The sequence below is a fragment of the Tetrao urogallus genome (assembly GCF_951394365.1).
Source record: "Tetrao urogallus genome assembly, chromosome: 1".
Lineage (NCBI taxonomy): Eukaryota > Metazoa > Chordata > Aves > Galliformes > Phasianidae > Tetrao > Tetrao urogallus.
In genome coordinates, this window is record NC_136813.1 from 114196116 (window position 1) to 114218419 (window position 22304).

At 45.6% G+C, this 22304-nt stretch overlaps 1 protein-coding gene across 1 annotated transcript in view; it reads right to left on the bottom strand.

Annotated features, from left to right (window-relative positions):
• Positions 1 to 1227: 1227 nt before the first annotated feature.
• The window catches only part of CASQ2 (calsequestrin 2), a gene marked incomplete at its 5' end in the record, with an annotated part of 29984 nt that continues 8907 nt past the window's right edge, over positions 1228 to 22304 (bottom strand). Inside the window, 10 exons of the mRNA XM_079548806.1 lie at positions 1228 to 1836; positions 5669 to 5743; positions 6065 to 6165; positions 7047 to 7101; positions 9394 to 9439; positions 14290 to 14420; positions 15522 to 15595; positions 16025 to 16136; positions 17533 to 17633; positions 18511 to 18595. Coding sequence (XP_079404932.1) covers positions 1630 to 1836; positions 5669 to 5743; positions 6065 to 6165; positions 7047 to 7101; positions 9394 to 9439; positions 14290 to 14420; positions 15522 to 15595; positions 16025 to 16136; positions 17533 to 17633; positions 18511 to 18595 — 987 coding nt within the window. The 3' untranslated portion in view covers positions 1228 to 1629. The remainder of the gene's footprint in view (positions 1837 to 5668; positions 5744 to 6064; positions 6166 to 7046; positions 7102 to 9393; positions 9440 to 14289; positions 14421 to 15521; positions 15596 to 16024; positions 16137 to 17532; positions 17634 to 18510; positions 18596 to 22304) is intronic.

The following is a 22304-nucleotide window of genomic DNA, read 5'->3' on the forward strand; positions in this document are numbered from 1 at the left end:
TTCATTTTCATACAGCGTGCACTGAATCTCTTATTCCTTGCACTATTATTTCCACTAACATCACTTATCTCTGACATAAGCCAGTTTTCTTAAGAAAGACCAGAACAATGTTTTTTGACTGTTTCAAGAGAGGACATGTACATCTCACCTCCGCTACCAAGTCTGAATTACTGGAAAACATATTTATAAAGTATTTATAAAGATAAAGCATCTCCAAGCTCTCCATTCATTGCACTATTGTCAAACCTAAGAAGCTAAGACAATTGAAATCTGCTGGCATGGGAAAGCAGGGAGATCTAATGCTGTTGAAGTGACCTGCACATGGATGGAGCGGCACTCACTGGGACTCAGTCACTGGCCCTTTACCTCATGGCCCCCTTTGCTGCAAGCTGATGCCATGAGCTCCACCTCAGTGTGGAAGAGGTTTCTCACAGGCTACCATGGGACATCCAAGTCTCTAAGCAGGGATTGAATTTGCAGCTGAATATGTAGAAGTTGACCAGCTTGAATGCTTTCATTGCTCATTGCCCAACTCACTTAATCCAGCATCTAGTATGGTTGGATGGATATGTTGCCTCCTAACACCTTGGTCATGGGAAAAGATGCTACATGGAATTTTGGTTAAAAGTCACCTAAAGCTGGAAGGTCATGGGGGATAGGAAGGCTTCAGGGTGAGCCCCTATGAAGGTTTCTCTGGGCAGAAGTGTGCTATCTCACATTCACCACCTCAGCTGCAGATGTTTGGAACTGGTTTGAGGTCAGCTCCAGTGTTTCCCCAAGATTAAGAACCAACAGTCAGGCTCAGTGCAGTGATCTTCATCCTCAAGAGTCTGGACTCAGACCTGCATCAGCCTTTCCAGCATTCAGAAACTTCCAAGCTCAAGAACTTGCAAGCTGTGCTGTCCCATCTAAAACCACCTGCACTTACTCTACTTTTTCCTTGAAGAAAGCGTGTCAAACAGGGACTGTGATGTTGGCTTCTGCATCCTCTGTCGGATACAAATATACTGTCACTTTATGGAATCACTAAAAATTATTTTAGGAACACTAACTAGCGTTCCTAAAACTGTCTTCCCCCCCTCAAATGTTTTGCTGCTCCTAGTATGCTAACAAGTAGCTTTACACTCCAATAGCAGAACTTTCAGGATCCAGTGGTCTTGGCAGAGTAGCTGCAAAGGGCATTTTGTTTAATGAAAGGACTAAACTTTACAGTGACCTTCCCTCTGTTTCGAGTGAGATTTGGTCTTTGGATGTACATGATGGGCTGATGAGCATGGAAAATACAAACTGGCTCCCTGTGTCCTTCTGGCAGTGAGCATGCAGGTGCTTTCCTCCTGCACTGGGCACTGGGGCAGGTTCCCTACAGATTCCTATTGTCCTTTCTACGGAGGCATGATTTACAGCGGTGCTGGGCACCTGCCGGTGCCACCCACCAAGGTAGCAGTCCTGGTGGCTCAGCACCTCTGAGAATCAGGCCGGGAGTCCCAGCAGGGGCAGGGGGAGCGGGGCAAGGGGGAAAGGAGGAGCAGGCGGTGCTTGCTGACGCTCAAACACAGGTCTTCTGATGAAGGGACCTGCCACAGGGGGAGGCCTCTCAGCCTCCACAAGTCAAACTGTACAGAGTCACAGTTAGTCATCATCGTCGTCGTCGTCATCATCGTCGTCATCATCATCGTCATCATCATCATCGTCATCGTCGTCATCATCATCGTCGTCGTCATCATCATCATCTTCAGTATTTATCTTCCCAGAAAGCACATCCTCTATCCAGTCCTCCAGCTCTTCGGCTGTGGGCAGGTCATCGTCGTCCCTGATATCCATCCAGACACTATCAGCCTGTGGAGACAGGTGACAGGGATTAGCCACCCTCAGTTACACGGGAAGAGATTAGATTTGTTGCTAATGTTGTGGTAAGGACTGGACCATATGAGGGATGCAGGGTTGGAGGTGGCATTAGCTCCCTCCCTACTACAGCACGTGGGCAGGAGCAGCCACAATACCACTCTACCCGAATGCTGGGACTACCACCCTCCCCATGAAGTGCTATTGGTTCTGACTACGAGAAGTAGGACTGTCTGAAGTGTCTACAGGAGCCTTTGGTGCTGTTTGTTGTGTGTTTGATGTGAGCCTGCTGCCCTGTTCCTAATCCTACATTACATTACTTCCATAAACTGGATAGGTGAGGGTGAGTAACGAGATGATGTTGTTTAAAATGCAGTTAGAAGGTGCTGTCTAAATTGCAGCTATTAGCCAGAGACAGAAAACATAGCTTAGATTTGTCTCTCTGTTTTCCTATAGGTTCCTTGAGTAAATGCCTTGATAAGCTCCTTTTCCTTCTTTGTTTTCTCTCTGTAAACAAGATCAGCCTCCTGTTTCACAGAGGTGCTGTGAGGTTCTTTCTATCAGTGTTTGATTTTGCAGAAGCAAGAACTTTCCATATGTCAGATGATAGCTACACACAACACTTCTTTGTCAGTGGTACTTAATTCTCTTTATTTATTCTCTTTATATCTGGCTTCTTAAAAAGCCAGACCGTATTTAGAATCAGAGAGTCACAGAATAATTTGGGTTGGAAGGAATCTTAAAGACCACTCAGTTCCAAAACCCTACCATGGGCAGAGTTGCTATTCACCAGCTCAGGCTGCCCAGGTCCCCATCCAAACTGGCCTTGAACACCTCTGTGGATGGGACATCCACAGCTTCTCTGGGCAGCCTGTTCAGTGCCTCACCACTCCCATAGTGAAGAATTTCCTCCTTATGTTTAATCTAAACCCACTCTCTTTCAATTTGAAGTTATTACCCCTTGTCCTCTCACTACACTCCCTGCCAAAGAGTCTCTCCTCCTTTTTCCTATAGGCTCTCTTTAGGAATTGGAAGGCCTCAATGAAGTCTCCCCAGAGCTTTCTCTATGGTCTGAACAACCTCATGTCTTTCAGCCTCTCTTCACAGGAGAGGCACTCCAGCTCTCTAAATATCATGGCTTCCTCTGGATTTGTTCCAACAGGTCTGTGTCTTTCTTACGCTCTATATCTGCTACATTTTCCTTCTAAAACACCAAAACTGAAACAACAACAACAAAAAAAAAGACCACAGAGAGGCATGCAGCTCTTACTTCATGTAAATGATCCTGTTCCAGAGCACAGGACCATTTGTGTGGCAAAAAGGGATATCTCAGCTAAGGGTAGGGGGAGTGGGACCATCGAGAAGATTCTGTGCAGAAGCAGCAGCAATGTTCTGAAGCACATCATGGTGTGAGTTCTGAGCCACAACAATGTGACAAGCCAGTGTGGGCCTCTGGGAGCTTTGTGTTTGTACTGGTAAGTTTTTAGAGAAGTGATAGGGTCACAGAGGTTATGTCCACTGAAGCCAACAGGAGTGTTTATTTATACTTGGCTGTGTAAGCCCTACTTTGTACCTGTGTAACTCCACTGAAAGCAGTGATGTAACACTGAAATAGCAAAATGAGCTCAATGTTTGTGTTAGATATCACCAGCCAACCTAGAACTTTCTTAAATCTCTCTCTTGAGGAATAGAAAACAGACTTAAGAGGAATGAAATAAAATCTGCAAATACAATAATCGACAACCTGAAATATTTACTATATCAAATCTAGATTATGTATGAGTTTCTACAGGTCTCTTAGTGACTGCCAGATAATAAGGCATATGTTCCTGCCTGGTGCTGCTTTTTACATGATTCCCTTGTTACTGACAGTCCTACTTTTATGAATGCCTATTGATAGTTGTTTAATGTTGCTTTGACATGACTTAAACGTAGCCAACTGCAATAAATATAATAGACACCATAAGCTAGTAATAAGAGCAAAAGACTGGAAGACTTCGAGCTCTTTCTAGCTTGTCTGTTCCTCTCTCTCATGATTGCAGGTGACAGAAACCATCTTGGTCCTCTTCCCTTTTCTCTCTCTCTGCCTAATACTCTGACAAATACTGCCCTAAAACACTAGACACATCCAGCCAGCACTGCATCTGCTTGGGGTTGGGGGCCAGGCAAACAGCTCAGCTGAAGTACATCTACACCAGTGCATGTAGCATGGGTAAGAGGAGCTGGAAGACATTGTGCCACAGGTAAACTATGACTGTGTTGCCATTACTGACACATGGTGGGATCTCTCCTAGGACTGGAGTTCTGCAGTGGATGGCTATAAGCTCTTCAGAAGGGATAGGCAAGGAAGGAGGGGCAATGGCTTGATTATCTGTGCTAGAGAATGTTTTAGTGCTGTTGAGCTTGGGACAGGCAATGCTCAGGTCAAGCCTCTACGTTTAAGGATGAAGAGAACAGCCAACAAGGCTGATATACTAGTGGGGGTCTGTTACAGGCTGCCTAACAGGATGGAGAGACAGACAAGGTATTCTAGGAGCAGTTGGCAGAAATTGTGAAATCATCTGCCCTTGATCTTGTGGGGGACTTCAACTTCCCTGATATGTACAACACAGCCCAGATGAAGCAATCTAAGAGGTTCCTGGAGTGTGTGGAAGATAGTTTCCTGACACAGCCGGTAAGAGAGGCCGTACACAGAAGTAAGAGAGCCTACTGGGGTAGGTACCCCCATAGACCTGCTGTTCAACACTGTTCTCTGTTCTCACAAACTGAGAAAGACTAGTGGGAGATGTGGAGGTTGAGAACTGTCTTGGGCACAGGCTAAATCGATGGGCTGAGGCCAATAGGATTAAGTTCAACGAAACCAAGAAGTGCCAGGTCCCACACTTTGGTCACAACAATGCCAGGCAATACTACAGGCTTGAGGCAGAGTGGCTGGAAGACTGTGCAAAGGAAACGGGCCTGGGAGCGTTAGTTGACACTCAGCTGAATGAGCCAGCAGTGTGCCCAGGTGACCAAGAAGGCCAAGGGCATCCTGGCTTGTACCTGAAACAGTGTGGCTAGCAGGAGCAGGGAGGTGATCGTCCCACTGCACTCAACTCTGGTGAGTACTATGTTCATTTTCAGGCTCCTTAATACAAAATATTGAGGTCCTGGAGGATGTCCAGAGAAAGACAACAAAGCTATGAGAGGTCTGGAGCTCAAATCTTCTGAGGAGTGGCTGAGGAAACTGAGATTGTTTAGTCCAAGAAGAAGAGGCTGAGGGGAAACATTATTACTCTCTACAACTCCCTGAAAGGAGGTTATCGAGAGGTGGGGGTCAGCCTCTTCTCCCAGGTAACAGTAATAGGACAGGAGGGAATGGCCTCAAGCTGTACCAGAGGTGGTTCAGGTTGGATATTAGAAAAACCTTCTCCAAAAGAGTGGTGAGGTGCTGGAACGGGCTGCCCAGGGAGGTAGTTGAGTTACCATCCCTGGAGGTGTTCAAGAAATATTTAGATATTGTACTAAGGGACGTGGTTTGGTGAGCAGCGTTGGTGGTAGGTGGATGGTTGGACTAGATGATCTTAGAGGTCTTTTCCAAGGTTAACAAATCTATGATTCTATGACTCTACACTCCATAGCTTCTAAGCCTGAGCACCTTCCTCTCATTCCCTGCACACAGGAATGATGGGGTCTTGATGCTTTTTCCCAGAGGAAAAAAGCCTGTTTTCCTCGCACTTAACAGAAATCTTACTAATGCCAGTAGACCTACTTTCTGCTTTGGGTCCCATAATTTTCAAGCATTCTATTCATGGAATCACTGGATTTTCAGATGCATGCTACTCACGTCTGTGACATTCACAATCCCAATCTGCGGCCTGAACAGGTCAATATTGAAGGTCTTCTCCCAGTAAGTGATAAGCTGCAGGAGCAAGAAGCAAAACTCAAACAAGGATCTTTGCAATATTCCTTTACATAAATTCAACTGGAAGGGCAGTGAGTCCAGAATACCATGGAAGGAATAGAAGAGAAACTGAAAGCTTGGCCATTGCTCATAGCAAAGAAAAGTGCTGTCTCTGGGGACGCTGCTGAGACATCACTCAAGTGAGCAGCTCCTAGTGACAGCCCATGGTGCAGTGCCCCTTGCTTTGCATCCTGTGCATGCACCCAGGCTAATCCTGTGTGCTCCTGTGCCTATATCCACATGCCAAATCAAGGAAGGAAACCAGCCCCTGCCACTCACCAGAGGAAAGTCGTCAGGGTCGATCCACACAATGCTCAGGTCAGGATTATCAGTGTTGTCCCTGGCAACCTGCTTCAGGATTTCCAGGAACTCAAAGCCGTCTGAAAAGACAGAGGAACCTCTAGAGCCCTCTCCTGCAAACACCCAGCCACTTTGGCTTGTGGGGTTTCTGACTTCCTTCACCCCCTATGAACACAGGAGTTGTTTATAATTCTCATTAAAATGCTGTCTCCCCGCTCTTTCTTCTGATAATAAGGTTTTTAATTTGGACCAACCTCCCTGGGTATTGAAATTAGTTACACATGAATTAATCCTCATAATCCCTCCACAGAGCGGAACAATGTAAGTGTTTTCTTGTGGCGAGGGAGGAGACACCAGCCCTTAAGAGGCCAAAGCTTTTCATCACGCTGCTGGCATTGAGAATCACTGATTCTGTGGCTTTTCTGGAAGCTATGCCTACAGTTTTCCTCTATGATGTGACAGAACAAGCCCTCAGCACATTCTTAATTCACACAACAAGACAGATTCAGAATTAGGGACAAATCTTAGTGCCCAAGCTCCAGCTTCCTTGCTGGCTATGGGAAAACATATGACCTGCCACACCAATTAAACCAGAGGTCTGTGCTAGGCACAACTTTTGTGACAGCTGTGGCATTGATTCAGAAGTGATGGATTGCTTCCAGGTCCCAGACTGGGATGGAGATGACATCTGTTCTTCCAGCCAGCCATGTACTTACGTCCAGCCTGTGTAGGATGGTCTGGTCAGGGGAGAGCTTTGAGTCAGCTGGCAGAGGAGAGTGAGGGTGGTCCCAGGGGCTTGTTAGAAAATGATGGTAACCCCTGTGCTGAGGATCAAGGTGTGGGAGGACAACAAAGCAGATAGTAAGGGGGGATGATAAGGAGCAATTCTGGGGGCTGAGGAGGGGACCTACACCTTCTTGAGAGGATGAAGAGTCATACAGTGAAGAAAATGGTCTCCTACCTGGGTCATCTTCTTCAGCAAAGGCCACGATATGGATTCCTTCCATGTCATCCTCCTGCAAACAATGAAACAGTTATTGATGGGACAGAGGGAAGACAGTCTGAGTGGTTGCTAGAGATAAGAGGTGCTGGGATAACTTTGAACAAGCAGCACAATCTCCAAGAGAAAATTAGCTGAGGCACCATTGAGACACCAGAAATGAGAGCTGAAGTATGGCTGAGTTGTGGAGGTAGCAGGCACCAAAACAGGTTATTTGGGCAGCATTGCTGAAAAACTGGGGCTAAAAGTAAGGTGGGCACTCCAATAGCAAAGGCAATAGAGCTTCTCTAATGGTGTGGGTCAAAACCTTGGTTGCTGAGAAGGTTGAAAACCACCTAGCATGGGAATCTGTGTTCACCCTAGGTCACCTGAATTCACTGTGCTCAGCCCTAAAGTATGCTTGTTTGAGTCCAGTAAAGGAGCTTTCCTCATGCTGTGGGGGGTGATGTGGATCACTTGGGCATCTTGTGGGAAGTGAAGGGTCTCTGCTCTAAACAAGGCTCTTCATGAACAGCAAGGGGCATTGAGTAGGAGGCTCAATTTGAGGTTCAAATGAATGGAAGATAGAAATGACAGCCTGGCGGGCTGCTTCTCTCTGTGCTATGTGTGAGCAATGGGTAATGATATTGGCAAAGGCCAATCGATCCGCCAGCTGTTTTGTCATCCGCCTGCTATGAATGTCATCTCCCACAGAATGGCTTCACATTCCTCACCCACTGCTGGTCCCGGATTTGATTTCAATTGGTTTTAATGCGAGAAGAAATTCCCATCTAAATGCTAATTTCTTTTCCATTCTGAGCTCAGAGGTGACAAAGCCACCATCAAAAACCGAAAGGAAAAAAAAACCTGAAAGATTAAGTAGAAAATATTATCTTTCAAAACAACAGCTAGTGTAGGGCCACTGGAGGCATCTTTGGAGAATATGTTTTCACAGGGGTATTCTGGGCAGATTTTCTCTGGGATTCAGAGCACTTACGGCTGGCAAAATCTGCAGCATTCCTTTTTCTCCATATTTATCAGCAGCATTGTCAGATAGGAAAATACAAATATATATATGATCAGAATATATATATACACCAGGATAAATGCATATATATTCTGACTGTCTGTGAAGCAAACTAAGCTGGAGTAACACCAACGAAGCCACTGGTGCTGTCCTGAACTTGCAGTAAGACCTGAATCCACCCTGTTGAGGTGCAGGTGCAAGTCGTGTGGCAGAGGAACATTTTGTATTTCCAGGCTGCTTTTTAAACAAATATCCCACCACTGACAATTCACACACTTCTCTAGAGGTTATTTCAGAATGTATTCAGTATGAAATCAAAATCATTGCCTGTGAAATTTGGGTCCTAGTGAAGCCTGTGAAAATAACTTTGAGGAACTTAGTGGATCTAGGAAGCCATATTCTACACAGAATCTGTATTTCAAAACAAAATGAAAACCTACCATGCCTAAGTGGCTCATAACTCTCAGTACAGTTTATTACCTCTTGCCTTGTTGTATTAAAGATTCCCAGTGTTTTCAGTGCTTCTAACTCCCACAGCATTTCATGTTATATAGTGAATGCTGTTAAAAATGCTGTACTGAGATTTTTGGAAGAATGATTGCATCTTCTGTAACTTCTATAAGCATCTGTTCAGCTTTGTTTTCCACATTCAGCTGGCAGTTAAAGCTCTCTAGATGGCTGTTAATGTCTTATTCATCCATGGTGAAGGAATAATTTGCAATACACTATTTTTCTTTATTTTTCACTCCTTCCCCTACATTTAAAGACCAGGAGAACTCTGTGTGTGTGTTCTGCTCCAAACTGCTGGTTAGTTCTCCACAATTGCTGACTTGCAGCTTGCTCACACCTCAATAAGAGCAATCAACAGGCTATTTACTCCATAATCTATATAATCAGCTGAACTGCCTGCCCTCGCTTGCATTTTGAATTGTACTGTTGCTCCAGTACAGTTTCCATGAGTCATTCATTTGGTACAATCTCTGTGACTCCCCCATCTAAAGGATGTCCATTAGATGATCCTTGCCAAGATTGCTCTGCATTGATGTACCATGGTCAGTACAGAGATTCTCAACAACAGGATACCTCTTATCTTGGCTGGAGTAGTTGGTTACCTGAGAATAACTTCTACTTTTGGGAGGGAATAACCATTTCTTGGGAATTAACTCTTTATGCTTCTGGGAAAGTGTGGCTCCGTTTGCTTAGCCAATGGCTGAGGCTTGGGAGCAGCAGTTTGGTAGCCAGAGGGGGTTTGTTTCTGTTTGGAAGCAGGGGATGCAAAGCTTCATCTTCACGTGTACTAACCCATGTCTCAAACATGTCTTCTGGGCGCAGCTTCCGCAAGGTGGCTCTGAAAAGAAGAAAGAAAGGCTCTTTGAAGATATATCCAGCACCATCGCATGCAACACTGCCACTGTCATGGGCAAGTTCACTGCGCCACATTTGATTGATGTCCCAATTCAACACTACAAGCCACCACATTTCGAATGCAAGTCTGGGGCAGGGTAGGTCATCTTCTGCTTTCATGTGTGGTCATAAAACCCTGCCCTTGGCTTTGCTGGAGTTGCTGTAGCCACTCCTTGTGCCTGGGAAGATGAAACGCCACTCTGTGCTGGGACATGCTGGGGTATCAATCCTACACATGGCAGATTGTTCCATCCAGGCTGAGAGCATAAGATGAGCCATTCACTTTTGTTTTGCTGTCCCCAGGACATTCATACTCTTGTTTTCCTATGGGACTCTGTTCTCTTTTAGCAGTTTTAGCCCAGCTTAACTTTGCCATAAAAATCCCCCAGATTCTGTTATAGCAAAGAATAACCTCTAGCGAGAAAAAATACATCATAAGAACCATTGGAAAGAAAATGTAAATCAGCAAAAGACTGGTAGGCTTTTTGGAGTTTGTTTTCGAGAAGCAATTCATAAAGGGTAAAAAAAGGAATAGTAAATGTTTTCAGACACATCTGCAGCAGAAAGCTTGTCAGAGGGTCTGGCTGGCTGAGGAGTGAACAACAAAGGGACACAAGGCTGTGGCAGATAAGCACAAGGGGCCCTTTGAGTCTCTGCTGACTGTGGCATCAGCGTTCCAAGCAGAACAGCTCTTCACGGCAGAGAAGCCCTGCAAGTTGCTGCGAAAAGAGTGGGTCCATTAGGTTTTTGGAGAAACTGGTAAAGTGAGTGGCAGCATATCACCAAGATGAGGGGGCATCCTGTGAGATGTGAAGCCTGTTGCTTATGTTTGCCTCTCTGCCAGAGCAGTGGAAACAGGGAATGGATGTTCAGGTTTTTAAAGGTTCCTGATGGCTCTGAGGAGCCAGTTAACATTCACAGCATATGCTTTGGCAGGATCATATGCATAATGTATTCTTACATTATCTGAAGAAAGGTAGGAAATTGAAAGATGACAGCATTTGCTTATTATACCCAATTATTCAGATGGTCCACACCAGGCCTGACGGAGAGGAGTTACAAAGGCATCTCCAGAGACCTGAGTATCTTCATGATGGATAGACATATAGGAAGTAACACATTTGCAGAAAAGCAGCCCTGATTATACAGGTCCAACAATGGGCTCTAAATTAGTTATCATTAATTATCGCCTCTAAGGGAAGGGGCCCAGGTGTCATAAACTGAGAAAGCAGCAGTTCCAAAAACAAAACAAAACAAAAAGAAGTTGCAAATGGTTGGGAAATGGCTAAAGAGCAAAAGACATCATATCATTATAGCAATAGACAACTCCACTGTACATACCCCCTCACTGAATGCATTTGTTGTCCAGAATATCCCATCACAGAAATGATATAGGACAACCGAAACAGTCCCATGAAAAGATGGCAGTGGTAAAGAAAGGTTTGGAATGGCCTCTATTTTGTGGAGATTAACTTAAAGAAAATTATTTGTCTTGAAAAATAAGTGACTGAAGAGGGATTTGGTACGGAGTGTGAAAAATGTTTACTGTTCACAAGGAATGAACCAGGCTAGTCATTGTTTCTCAGAGCACAGTTGGTAGGCACACAGTAAAATTATAAGGCAGCTGGTATAAACTGAACAAAGAGGAATACTCTTTTGATGCAATACACAATTCAGCTTTGGAACTCCTTACGTTTAGATACTTTATGCAGCAAAATAGAAATGAAGTGAAGAATAACTGCAGAATTTGAAGAAAAAAACACTAAGCACAAGGACAGGGCTACAGTTCTTGACCCAGCAAGTGTCCTGCTGTTTGACTGAAACTGGAGATTATGTTGGATGAATGCATATCTCATACTTGTATCTAGCATTTCAGATGCTTTGCCTAGCTGTTTTCTAGGGGCAGCTCTTAGAGAAAGGAAATTCGGCGACAAGGATCTTTGAGTGCATTCACGTGTTTCCACTGCAATTTTGTGCTGATAGAGAGCATGCCTCACTAGACTATAGTATTTAGCTGTCTGTGTTTAATCATCTTCTTGATGCTGCTACTTGACAGAAGAGCTTGAGAGAGAAGATGGGAAGGAAGTCCAGGAGGTCAGCAAAGTGACCTGAGAGTACATGGAAGATAGAGGACCCCTTCATAATTCAGAAAAAGCAGAGATCTGTTTGCAAGACTTGCATTCAGCATTCCCTATCTCTAACCCCTGTGTGTGCACAAATGCAAATCTCCAGTTTGGGGTGCTCTAGCAACTTCAAAGGTTCTGCTTTTCTTCAGCCCCTTTCAAGTTCCTTAGATGTCTGTTGTGAAATGCAGCTTGCATGAGCAATGGATAGCCTGTGTGATTGTCATGTGCTGTATTTATTTTTAAGGATGCAAAAGTAAAAGAATTATAGAATATCCTGAGTTGGAAGGATATTCTATAATGATCCCCAAGGATCATTGAATCCAGCTCCTGGCTTCACAGTGCACTACCCAAAATTGAAAGCCTATGTCCAGTCATAGAATCATAGAATCGCCATGGTTAGAAAAGATCTCCAAGATCATCTAGTCCAACCGTCCACCTCCCATCAATATTGACCAACGTGATCTCCTTCTATGATGGAGTCACCCATCTGGTGAACGAGGGAAACATTGACGTAATATATTGGTGGTTCTATGATTCCATATTGCCCACTAAACCACGTCCCTTAGTACCACATCTAAACATTTCTTGAACGCCTCCAATGACAGTGACTCCACGACCTCCCTGTGCAGCCTGTGCCAATGCGTCACCACTCTTTCTGAGAAGACATTTTTCATAATATCCAACCCGAACCTTCCTTGGTACAACTTGATTCCCTCTAGTCTACTCCTTGAACTCTGGCAGCTCGGGGCTGCCCTGGGCAGCCTTCACCATCTTCTGGTGAAGAACCTTTTCTTAACCCCCAACCTGACACTTCCCAACACAACTCCATGCCATTCACTTGAGTGCCGTCTCTGTCACCAGAGAGCAGAGCTCAGTGCTGCAGGCCACCATGAGGCCTTCCTTCAGCCTCCTCTGCTCTAGGCCAAGCAAACCACGGGACCTCAGCTGCTTCTCATATATGCTGCCCTCCAGACCCTTCCCTGTCTTTGTAGCCCTCCTTTGGTTACTCTATAACAATTTTACGTCCCTCCTATGTTATGGCACACAAAACCTCTCTAATTGAGGCCACACCAGCTCAGAGATATCTCAGGACAGAACAGTCCCTTCCTAAGACTGTCTGGCAATGCAGTACTTAATAAAGCACCTCATAGGTAGTTATGCCCTTATACAAAGGCTGCTCTGAAAGTACTGCCTCCTATTTTATTATTTTGGCCCACGACATCAGAAGCAGATGTCAGTGTTACGGCAGTAGAGGTCGAATCTTTGCCATGTGACAGATGGCATCAGAGGAGTGGTGTAACAGAATGGGGTCTACTATGGAATAGCATATGAAGCAAAAAGTGTGTCATTTAATTCCTCCATGCAGGAAAAAAATGGCACTCAATTACATTCATTGACACTTGTAGAACATTTGTGGACACCAAACAGGGGATGTCAGCACAGTGAGGCAGTAGGTGGAGCATTTCTTCAGCAGCAATGGCAATGTGAAAGACAAGCCATGTTTCAGATGGCCATGTACAGCTGTCATGCCATGAAATGAAGAGTGTCTTGATCAGCTCATCCACGTGAATCAGCAGATTGCAGCTACAGAACTATGTATGGAACTGAATATCAGCTTCAGTGCATTAGAAACGATGGTGAAAACATTGGAATATCGCAGTGCCAGATGGGTCTCACAGATTCTCACACTGGAACAGAAAGTACACTGTATGCAAGGTTGACAGGACCCGTTTAACCAATACAAGGCTGAAGATTACGGTTTCCTGGATTGTATCTTTACCAGTGACAAGATGTGGTGCTAACACTATAAGCCAGAATCAAAATGGCAGTCCATGAAGTGGCGACATGTGAATTCCCCATCAAAGAAAAATTCAAGATACAGCCCTCAGTGGATGAAGTAATGTCTTCTCAGACATTAAAAAACTGTCTTTTGGAACAGAAAAGAGGTGATCCTGCCAGATTTCCTAGAACCCAGACAAAGCATCAACTCTGACCACTACACTGTGACACTGACTAAGATGAAGGCTCGAACTTTCAAATTCAAGCTAGAGAAGAATACAGCTTTTCTCTTGCAACACGATAATGCCAGGTTACATACCAGTCTGAAGACCATGGAGCAAATTGCCAGACTTGGCTGGACCTACCATAGGTCCTACCATACCTACTGTATAGTCCAGATTTGGTACCTTCTGACTTCCATCTTTTCGAGGCCAATGAAAGATGAACTGCATGAGCAACAACACCATCATAGCAGCTGTGAGACAGTGGGTCACTTCCACTAGCACAGATTTCGGTGAGAGTGGCATGTAGGCTCTTGTCCACCACTGGTGAAAATGAATTAGTAATGATGGTGACTATGTTGAAAAGTAGTGCTTTGTGGCTGAGAATTTGTTCTATCAGACAGTGTTATTGTGCTCTTTGCATCTGTCATATTTTCCACAGAAATAAATAGGAGGAATTACTTTCAGAGCAACCTACATTTTTAACCCTTTAAGTGGAATAAGGGAGTAGAAAGATTCACCAAAATCTCAAGATTGGGTGAACAAACAGCCAATATGTGGTAGCCATCCTCATTTTTACTGAGAAGGACTGTCCTGGAGAGGCAACCTGCAATGAAGGACACCTTTGCCCTCTTATCATGGCCAGGAGAATCCTGACTGCTACATACCTTTTGTGCTCCTTCACAAATTCAACCAGTTCCTCTTCTGTGTAAGGTTTATCGGGGATGTGAACAGGATCATCCATGAATGGTTCATAGAAGTCCACCTCGTTCATCTTCAGACCCAGTTTCTTAGCAACCTGTGGGAGTTCAAATGGTCACAGTTGAATGAGCCTGAGGTGCATCCTGTGCATCCAGAGCCTCTGCTGGTGGAAGAGTTGATGCCAAGCAATTTTCTCTCCCTCAAAGTGCACTCTTAGTGTGGCCAGCAAAATATGAACGAATATGTCCTTGCAAAAAAAAAAAAGAAAGAAAGAAAAAAAAGCACTGATTCTTTCTAAGTACCAAGCACTGCGGCAGAGCAAGACTAGAATCTTTGTCCTGCAAGCCTAATGGAGCTGGAGCTGGTTCCCAAAACCAGATCCAAATCTGACTCCCCACTACAGAAATGGCTTTTAATCTTGGAACAGAGCCAATGCAAAAGCAGACAGAAATACTACAAGTTACAGGAATGCTCAAAATGAAAAGCTAGAGCCAGATACTAAATCCAGGAACATTCTGAGCTTCTGGAAAATGCTGCATAAGATGTGGATTTGGAAATTACAGACAGAGCAAGGCTTTGTGATAAACACGGCTTGCGCAATAAACATCTTCTTGCGCAATATGCTTCTGCTGATTTGTATGTCTTAATGACCCCTATTTGAACAGCTCTCATTTATTCCATTCCAGTTCATTTCTGTCTAGGTGTTGCACACGAGGAGCCTGAAGCCAGAGTACACCTATCTTGTCCATTTGAGACGTTAACAGCCTCAAATAGCAAAGGAGGAAATGAGCTACAACAGAGCAAAAGACTCCCGATCCTCACTTACGCATACCAGCCTTGATCTATCTTTGCAGTGACATGCCCACTGTGAATGTGCAAGTGACAGCTCGTGATCAAGGAGGGCCAGGGGCAGATGCAGAGCTGAAGGAAGGTGGGAGCACTGTTGACCAGTAGTTCACAAAATTACAGCATGGTTGAGTCTAGAAGAGGCCTCTGATGTCATCTGGTTCAACCCTCTTGCACCAAAAGAGTTACCCAGAATAGGATGCTCATGGCCATTCTAACCCTCACACTCAGTTTTAGGGAAAGCCTTCTCTCAACTTCTTGCTTCAAAGCTTACAGCTTTGCAGTGAAAAGGCTTTAAGCTGTGCAGAAAGGGGTTCTGTCATCTCCCATGATGAGGTGTGTGGATGCTTACCCCTTTGTCAAATGTGGCAAAGAACTTGATGTACGGTTGGAAGTGTTCAGCAGCCTCTTCAAATGCCTTGTAATCTGTAAGGAGAAAAGGGGAATGAAGGAAAGATTTCATAGACATCTGGTCTCATTCTGATCAGTACAGGAGGCAAATATAAATTATTACAAAATACAGCAGATGACAGTACTATGTTTCTTACACACCTTCAGGATTTACAAACAAGAACCATTTCATGTAGAGTGAACAGAATACACTTCGTGCAGCTCCACTACAGATCCCAAAATTCTACATTAAGCAGGGGCTAAAATCAGCAGCCCTGTGAAGCAAGCCCAAGGGTGTAGGAATGGGCTTATGCACAGCAAAAGCAGAAGCTCACTTTTGCAACCCTACCTCATCCTCCAGTGACTAATGCACTGCAACTGCTTGTCTCCTTAATGTTAATGAACAGGAACATATAACCCCCAGCACCCTCACCAAGGCTCCCACAAGGAACATAGTCATCTTACGTTCAGAGTCTTCTCCTTTGAAGTAGCCGATCAGTTTGATTTCGTCATCAATTTGGTCAAAGGCTTGAAGCTCCAGCTTGCTGTTTATGATTTCCACGGGGTCTTCTAGCAACTGCCATGACAAATGCATTTGATAATACAATTTGCTGCACCAACCCGTAACTACCAAACTGTGTCACTAGCTGCTTAAGTGGGGAGAAAGAGGTCACCTAATTTATCTGCTGCTGGAAACCCTGTTTGGTGCTCTCTGCCTCTCTGTGAGAAACTAACTGAGACACGTAGGTCACCTTCAGAAGGAGCACTTAATAGGTTCACTGCACAGGCTGAAGCATTCAGAGGAACGCTGAGAGAAGTATGGGTGACCCAAATAGATGCTGTGATGGGAGATAAAGTGTAGTAATTGTAGCTGGCTTTGGAGAGGCTGTGAAGATGGTAGAATGGTTAAAAGGACTGCAGTATGAGGACTGTGTTCTTCTGTGAATGAGGGACATACCTGTTTTTAAGTGTATCTTGCTGGAAGAGACCATTGTTAAGATATTTTGGAAAAATATTTAAAAGAACATGCTAGAGTGTGACCAAAAAATGGAGCAGTGGGAAGTCTAGAAGTGAAATTTCCTGGCTGGTCTACATGTGCATGGTGGGTTAAATCTGTTCTTTGGCCCCAGACACATCACAGTTCTGATGAAAAAGTTGGAAGACCAATCAGCTAGTTCATCCTAGTTTTAGTCCAAACTTTATTTCTTAACCAGACACTGCTGGGGGCAGGATTTGGTCTGATTTATTTATTTGTTTGGTTTTGTTTTGATGTGCCAAGCAATCCTGGTGTAAATTGCGTGTGGCTTCACTAGGAAAACAAATGCAGGCATGCCACTGCATAACCTGAAGTGGAGTAGAGAAACACTGGGTTTGTTTGAGATCAGGCTGTCCAGGTACCACTGATGTGTTTGCTTTTATTTCCCTGCTTTTCTATGTGTTTTTCCTTGAGTGGAAAACATACAAATAGGAATCCTTACTCTCCTCCTTTCTTTGCAGAACTTGTTGTATCCGTGGTGCACCACAAAGCATGGCAAATGGAGCCTCGTGAGGTGGCTTATGCTGCACCCCTTACCAGTAACACTCCACTGTGCACATCTCCCTCCTGCTGTTGTGCTGTTGGGGTTTAAGCCACATAAATGAGGACTCCATCACTACCAGGCTGCCAGAAAATCTCTGCTTTAGTTGGAATTTATGTGCGACTGTTGCTTGCTCCCTGGTTGAGCAACCAAATATTCCACAAACAGGAAAGAGAGAAAAATATATTTAAGACTTAAGTGGTTGATGGCATATAAAGGTCCTGGCTTTTCTGGGAACTCATGGTCAAGTATTTGGGAAGTTGGCAAACAACATCATTTGCATGCTGGTGTGCAGCAAACAGGGATGGAGTTTCAAATAGAGATAACCTGTGTTTTTTTGCAAAGTGAGTGCAAAGTCTTCTCTGAGAGGCTTTGTCTGAACTTATCTGTGCTTACATCCAAGAGGAATTCCACCAAGACGTCTGTGGCCAGTTCTCCATCAAATTCAATCAACCGATCCTCCTTAAAGACATAGAGACTTCCCTCTTCAACCAAGCCTGAAAGAAGGAAACAGGAAATATCATGTGATCAACAGGTCACTAAAAGCATCACTCTTTTTACATCGAAGCATCTTGCTGGTTATTCTAGCAACACCTCCTGGGGAAATGCAGTTGCCTGTTGACTTGGTTGGTCAAGTCAGAAACAATCGTAATGATCTCGTGAGCCTAGAGGAGACTTAACTCTGTGAATGTAAAAAATGACCAAGAAGTCAAAGCAAATTTTAAACTCTCATATGCTTAGCTTGCTTTGGGAAAAGTTAGAAGCATTTGTTGGAGATGGTGCAGAAGGCAGGCTGGCACATGACTGAGCTGAGGACTGGATGCCACACCATCTTGATGAAGTCTCCAAGATGAGGGGCTCTGAGCCCTGCAGTGCATGATGACAAGGATATGTATTGCTTTCTGGAGAAGCAGAAGCTCTCTGATTTATTTTCACATATACTGTGACACTTACCCTGTAATTTAGGAAAGAAAATAAGTCTCTGGTGTTAAGCCTAGTGTGGTATTTAAGTACCATTGTATTTGCATGCCGTAGTATTTCCATATTCTTTGTGGGATGAAATATGAAAAAATACTACATAGCTACTAGAGGGCAGCTGTTTCAAGGGGTGGAAACAGGAGGATGGAGGATTCCTCTTATATCTGGGGAGCAACTCAGGAAGGGGTGGCACCTGGTTGCCATTGCAAGGCTGCAGTTCCTATTAGTGGCTGGGGATCACCCTTCCAGGAACCAGATGGCATCTGTGGACACTTGTTGCTTCAATAGGTGTTGGTTCTGCATCACTGTATCAGTGCTGTCTCTGTGCAGGAAGAGCATGGAGTTTTCACACCACGGTATCCAAGCTATTCTGGAGATAGCAAACATGGGACTTACCTAGCTTTTTGGCGAGTTTGGCATCCTTCTTGGAATCTACCATCCCAAAGCCGATGCTCCTAGGCTCCAGGACCTGAGCTGCCAGCTGTGGGGAAAACCAGAGTCCAGCATGAGCAGCAGGAATGCTGGAGGACATTGTGCCCTGTCAGGATGGCACAGGAGGCACAGATGACCCATATTTTGCTCCCAGGCAGCATCGATGGGTGGCACACATCACATGTTGCCTCTTTGCTGAGATAAGGCTGTCTGGAGGTCATAAGGGTTGGATTTCTTCCCACTGTGTCACAGCGCTGGGTTTGCTGGTGATACCACGGGCTGCCAACTGCGCTTTGACACTTGGGCATCAGAAGAGAGTTCCCAGCCACATTGGTGACACCGAAGTAGCGGGAACAGCTGGAAGAAAGACTTACACCCTCTGGCAGACCAAAAACTCTCTCCTTCCTCATGCATCTGTGATATCGTACAGGGGACCGTGACACTGTCTAGGTACTGAAGATGTTTTAATTCTGGGAGTGGTTGGTGCTAGGCACCAGTGGCTGGAAAACTGAGGGTAGCAAAAGTATCACTGCTTACATATGACGGAGTAGCAAAAGCATCCAGGCTTTGTGAAAATAGCAGTGCTACACCATGAAGTGCTCCTGGCCTTTCTGTCCTGGGCTCTCCCTGTATCTCGCTATATCAATCCTTTATTGCTTGTCTTGTCCCTCTGGAAGGAAATTCAAATCCAGTGGTGCTTAATGCCCCAGCTGGTATTGAACAGTGGGCCAGTCAGAGGGTAACAGCACAGCATTAAGACAACATGGTCAAGCTAACACACAATTCAATCTCTTCCGCTCTGAAGTGTCTCAAGTCCCATCTCCTGTCCTGGCTTTGGCCAGCTCCCCTGCTCTGGGTCCTCTCTTCTGCCCTGTTTCCTCAGGAAACAGGACTAATCCCAGCCACGCTCGTATTTGTCACCTTGCAGCTTTGGAAACTGCTGCCCCATCCCCACCATTTTTGATGAAGGGGCCTCTTGGTGATATCAAGTTCCTGCCTGATTTGTGAAAATAGATATCTGTGGAAAGGAGAGACGCGCTGCAAGTGCCCTGTGGTGGGGACCCTGCGAATTCCTCCCGGGCGCCATGGACATGTGTTGGCCCTGGGAAGCAGGCAGGCAACGTCCTCATCCGCAGGCACTCTCTGGAGGGGTAACACCATCTCGAGACCCTTGAGCAGCTGTAACACCCCCTCCTCATCCCTCTTCTCCTGCTCCACAGATGCCTCTGATGCCGACAGCCTCCTTGCTGTCCTTCCAGTGCACCCTGCCACAGGGAGCATACCCCATCTCAGCTGCTGCCCCATTCCCATCCACAAAACCCTACTGAATTTGGGGATAGGGAATAAGAGTTGGAGGCCTCCGAGATGTCCCTATTAGGGCACGGCCACCTCCACTCACTGGAGGGAGCAGCAGAGAGGCTGCAGCCAGAGAGATGGCGGACTGATTTATGGTACTGCCCTCCTCCAGGGCCCATTTCAGCACCCCCTCAACCTCAGAGCCAGTTTGAATGTCACCCAGCGCCGCTGTGTCCGTGGCCATGCGTCCCCTTGGCTCCCCGCTATAAATAGTCTCCACCTGCAGATGGCCGGCAATCGCAGGGATCGTGGAGGAAAAGTCTCAAAATCCTGGGGGAGAACAGCGGGGACCCTGAAGATATGGGCTCAGAGACTTCACTTAGGCTAAGAGCGGTGACGCTTATTTGAAGGACAGGGTTGTCTTCTCCCTGCCACCAAATGCATGTCCCAGAGCCCCCCTAGAAAGACATTCTCCACCATCACAGCATCTCAGCTTCTTTTTCCAAAGGATGGTGCCTGCAGCAGTGCATACCCAGATACCCCCTTCACAATGTCATCAGGGAACAGGAACACCCAATTACCTTAACCCCCCGCAGCTACCTGGCTTGCTGTCTCTAGGAGGTGCTGTAGGTTGTAAAGGAATTGCGTTGATTTGCTAATCTTCTCTCACTCTCTACCGAAAATTGGAAATAAAAGGGAGGCTGCAGGTCAGGGCTCTTGCTTACAGAGGACACTGCCTGAATAAAGTAGAACAATGGTCTATATTCACACATCTATGGATAAAGCTTCAGAGCATTGGTCTGATCAGTCTGGTGTCCCCTCACCTTGTTAGAGCAGCTGATGTCCAACATGGCAGGAGGAGATGGGCACCTCTTGCGTGGAGGTGCCTTTATTGGGAAAAGGGATGGAGCCTGTGGGATCAGAAGCTTTAGGGGACGTGTGACTCCCTGCACTGAAGCAGTTGTGTAGACCAGCACAAAGACCTTCAAAGTTTGAGGCTCTGGCTGTGCTGAGACTGTCCAGCCATGTAAATACACTTCATCTAGCTGCAGCCTTACAGGCTACTAACTTACATCTGCTAGTCAAGTGCCAGATACAGCCCAGGCAGTTTGAGCCCTATAGCTCTTGACTAGTGTGTGCAGGAGACGGTTAGAGTTTCTTGGGGGTGTTTGAAGAAGTTCAGCAATGTGCCTTCATCATCTGAGGCTGTGACACCTGCTGCAGACAAGTGGCGGGGCAGGAGTGAGAGATGTTTGTAAAAGTGGAGGCTTAGATCAGGAGTAGCATATGTGAACATGCAGTGTATGCAAGACAGCTCTTTAGGGTTGAATGTGTGAGCATGGGAGCTTGCTGGAAAAGAGTAGAAGTGTCTAGAAAATTAGGGATGGAATGGAAGCTTCTTTGTGCAAGACTGTGGGAACATGTACTTCGTTAGGGCTTGGGAGGCAAAAAAACCCAGAATCACAGCATGGCTGTGCCACAGCAGGGACAGCAGGGACAGCCAGAGCAGGGTGCCAGGCCCACATCAGGTGACTTTTGGAGACCTCTCAGAGGGAGAATGCACAATCTCTCCTACAGGCATGTGAGATGTCTCTCTGAAGAGAGACAGAAGATGAATGTGAATAGATGGAATTGCATGTAGACAGTGTGTGTACAGAGAAGAGTGTGTTTGTGTACGTGTGCAAATGATGGAACTGTGAACTCTGCTGATAGCCTTTCTCCTTTGTTGGAGCTTTCAGGATAATGAGATAAGGAGCGAGCAGTACAGTCCATGCCAATCCACAGAGCTCTTCAGTCCTCACTGGGAAAATCTTTCTGCAACATGAGACTCAGTACAGCTCTTTCCACTGGCACTGCTGGAAGGTAGGAGACCTTTGCAGGCTGCCTGTACCTACAGTCACATTTTCAAATGCCAGCTCTGTGGGGCTGGATGTTACTCCTGCTTGCTGCTTCCCAGTGGGGCAGGTGGGTGTGAGCAGTGCCCAGGTGTGCACGCATTCCCGTATCTACATTTGAACTCCATCAGGCAGCAACATTTAGAGGATGCCAGAGGCACGCAGCTTGGTTGCCCCCAGCTCATTAGAGTATCAAGCATCTGTAATATCCCCTTACAGTATTTTCTGATTCCATAATGCTAGTGGGATTTGAATGCAGATAATGTTTCTGATCTTGACAATCCTTTTGGCTCAGAACTTCGGAACAGAGGCGGCTGTAATATAAGAACACAGCTCCTACTCCTTCTTCTCCACTTAAATTCATATTGCTTGAAGTCTCATCCAGACAGAGCCCCTGCCTTTGTGTCAGCCTCTATAGTGAGTAATTTAGCTTCAACAGCTGCATGGGGAGATGGGAGGGAGAAACTGCCCCGGAAGAACTGGGCTTAGCTGGTTATGCAGTTCCTAAGGTACATGAAGAGGCTCAGGGCAGGCAGGGCTTAGAGCACAAGCAAAGACAGCAGGTGT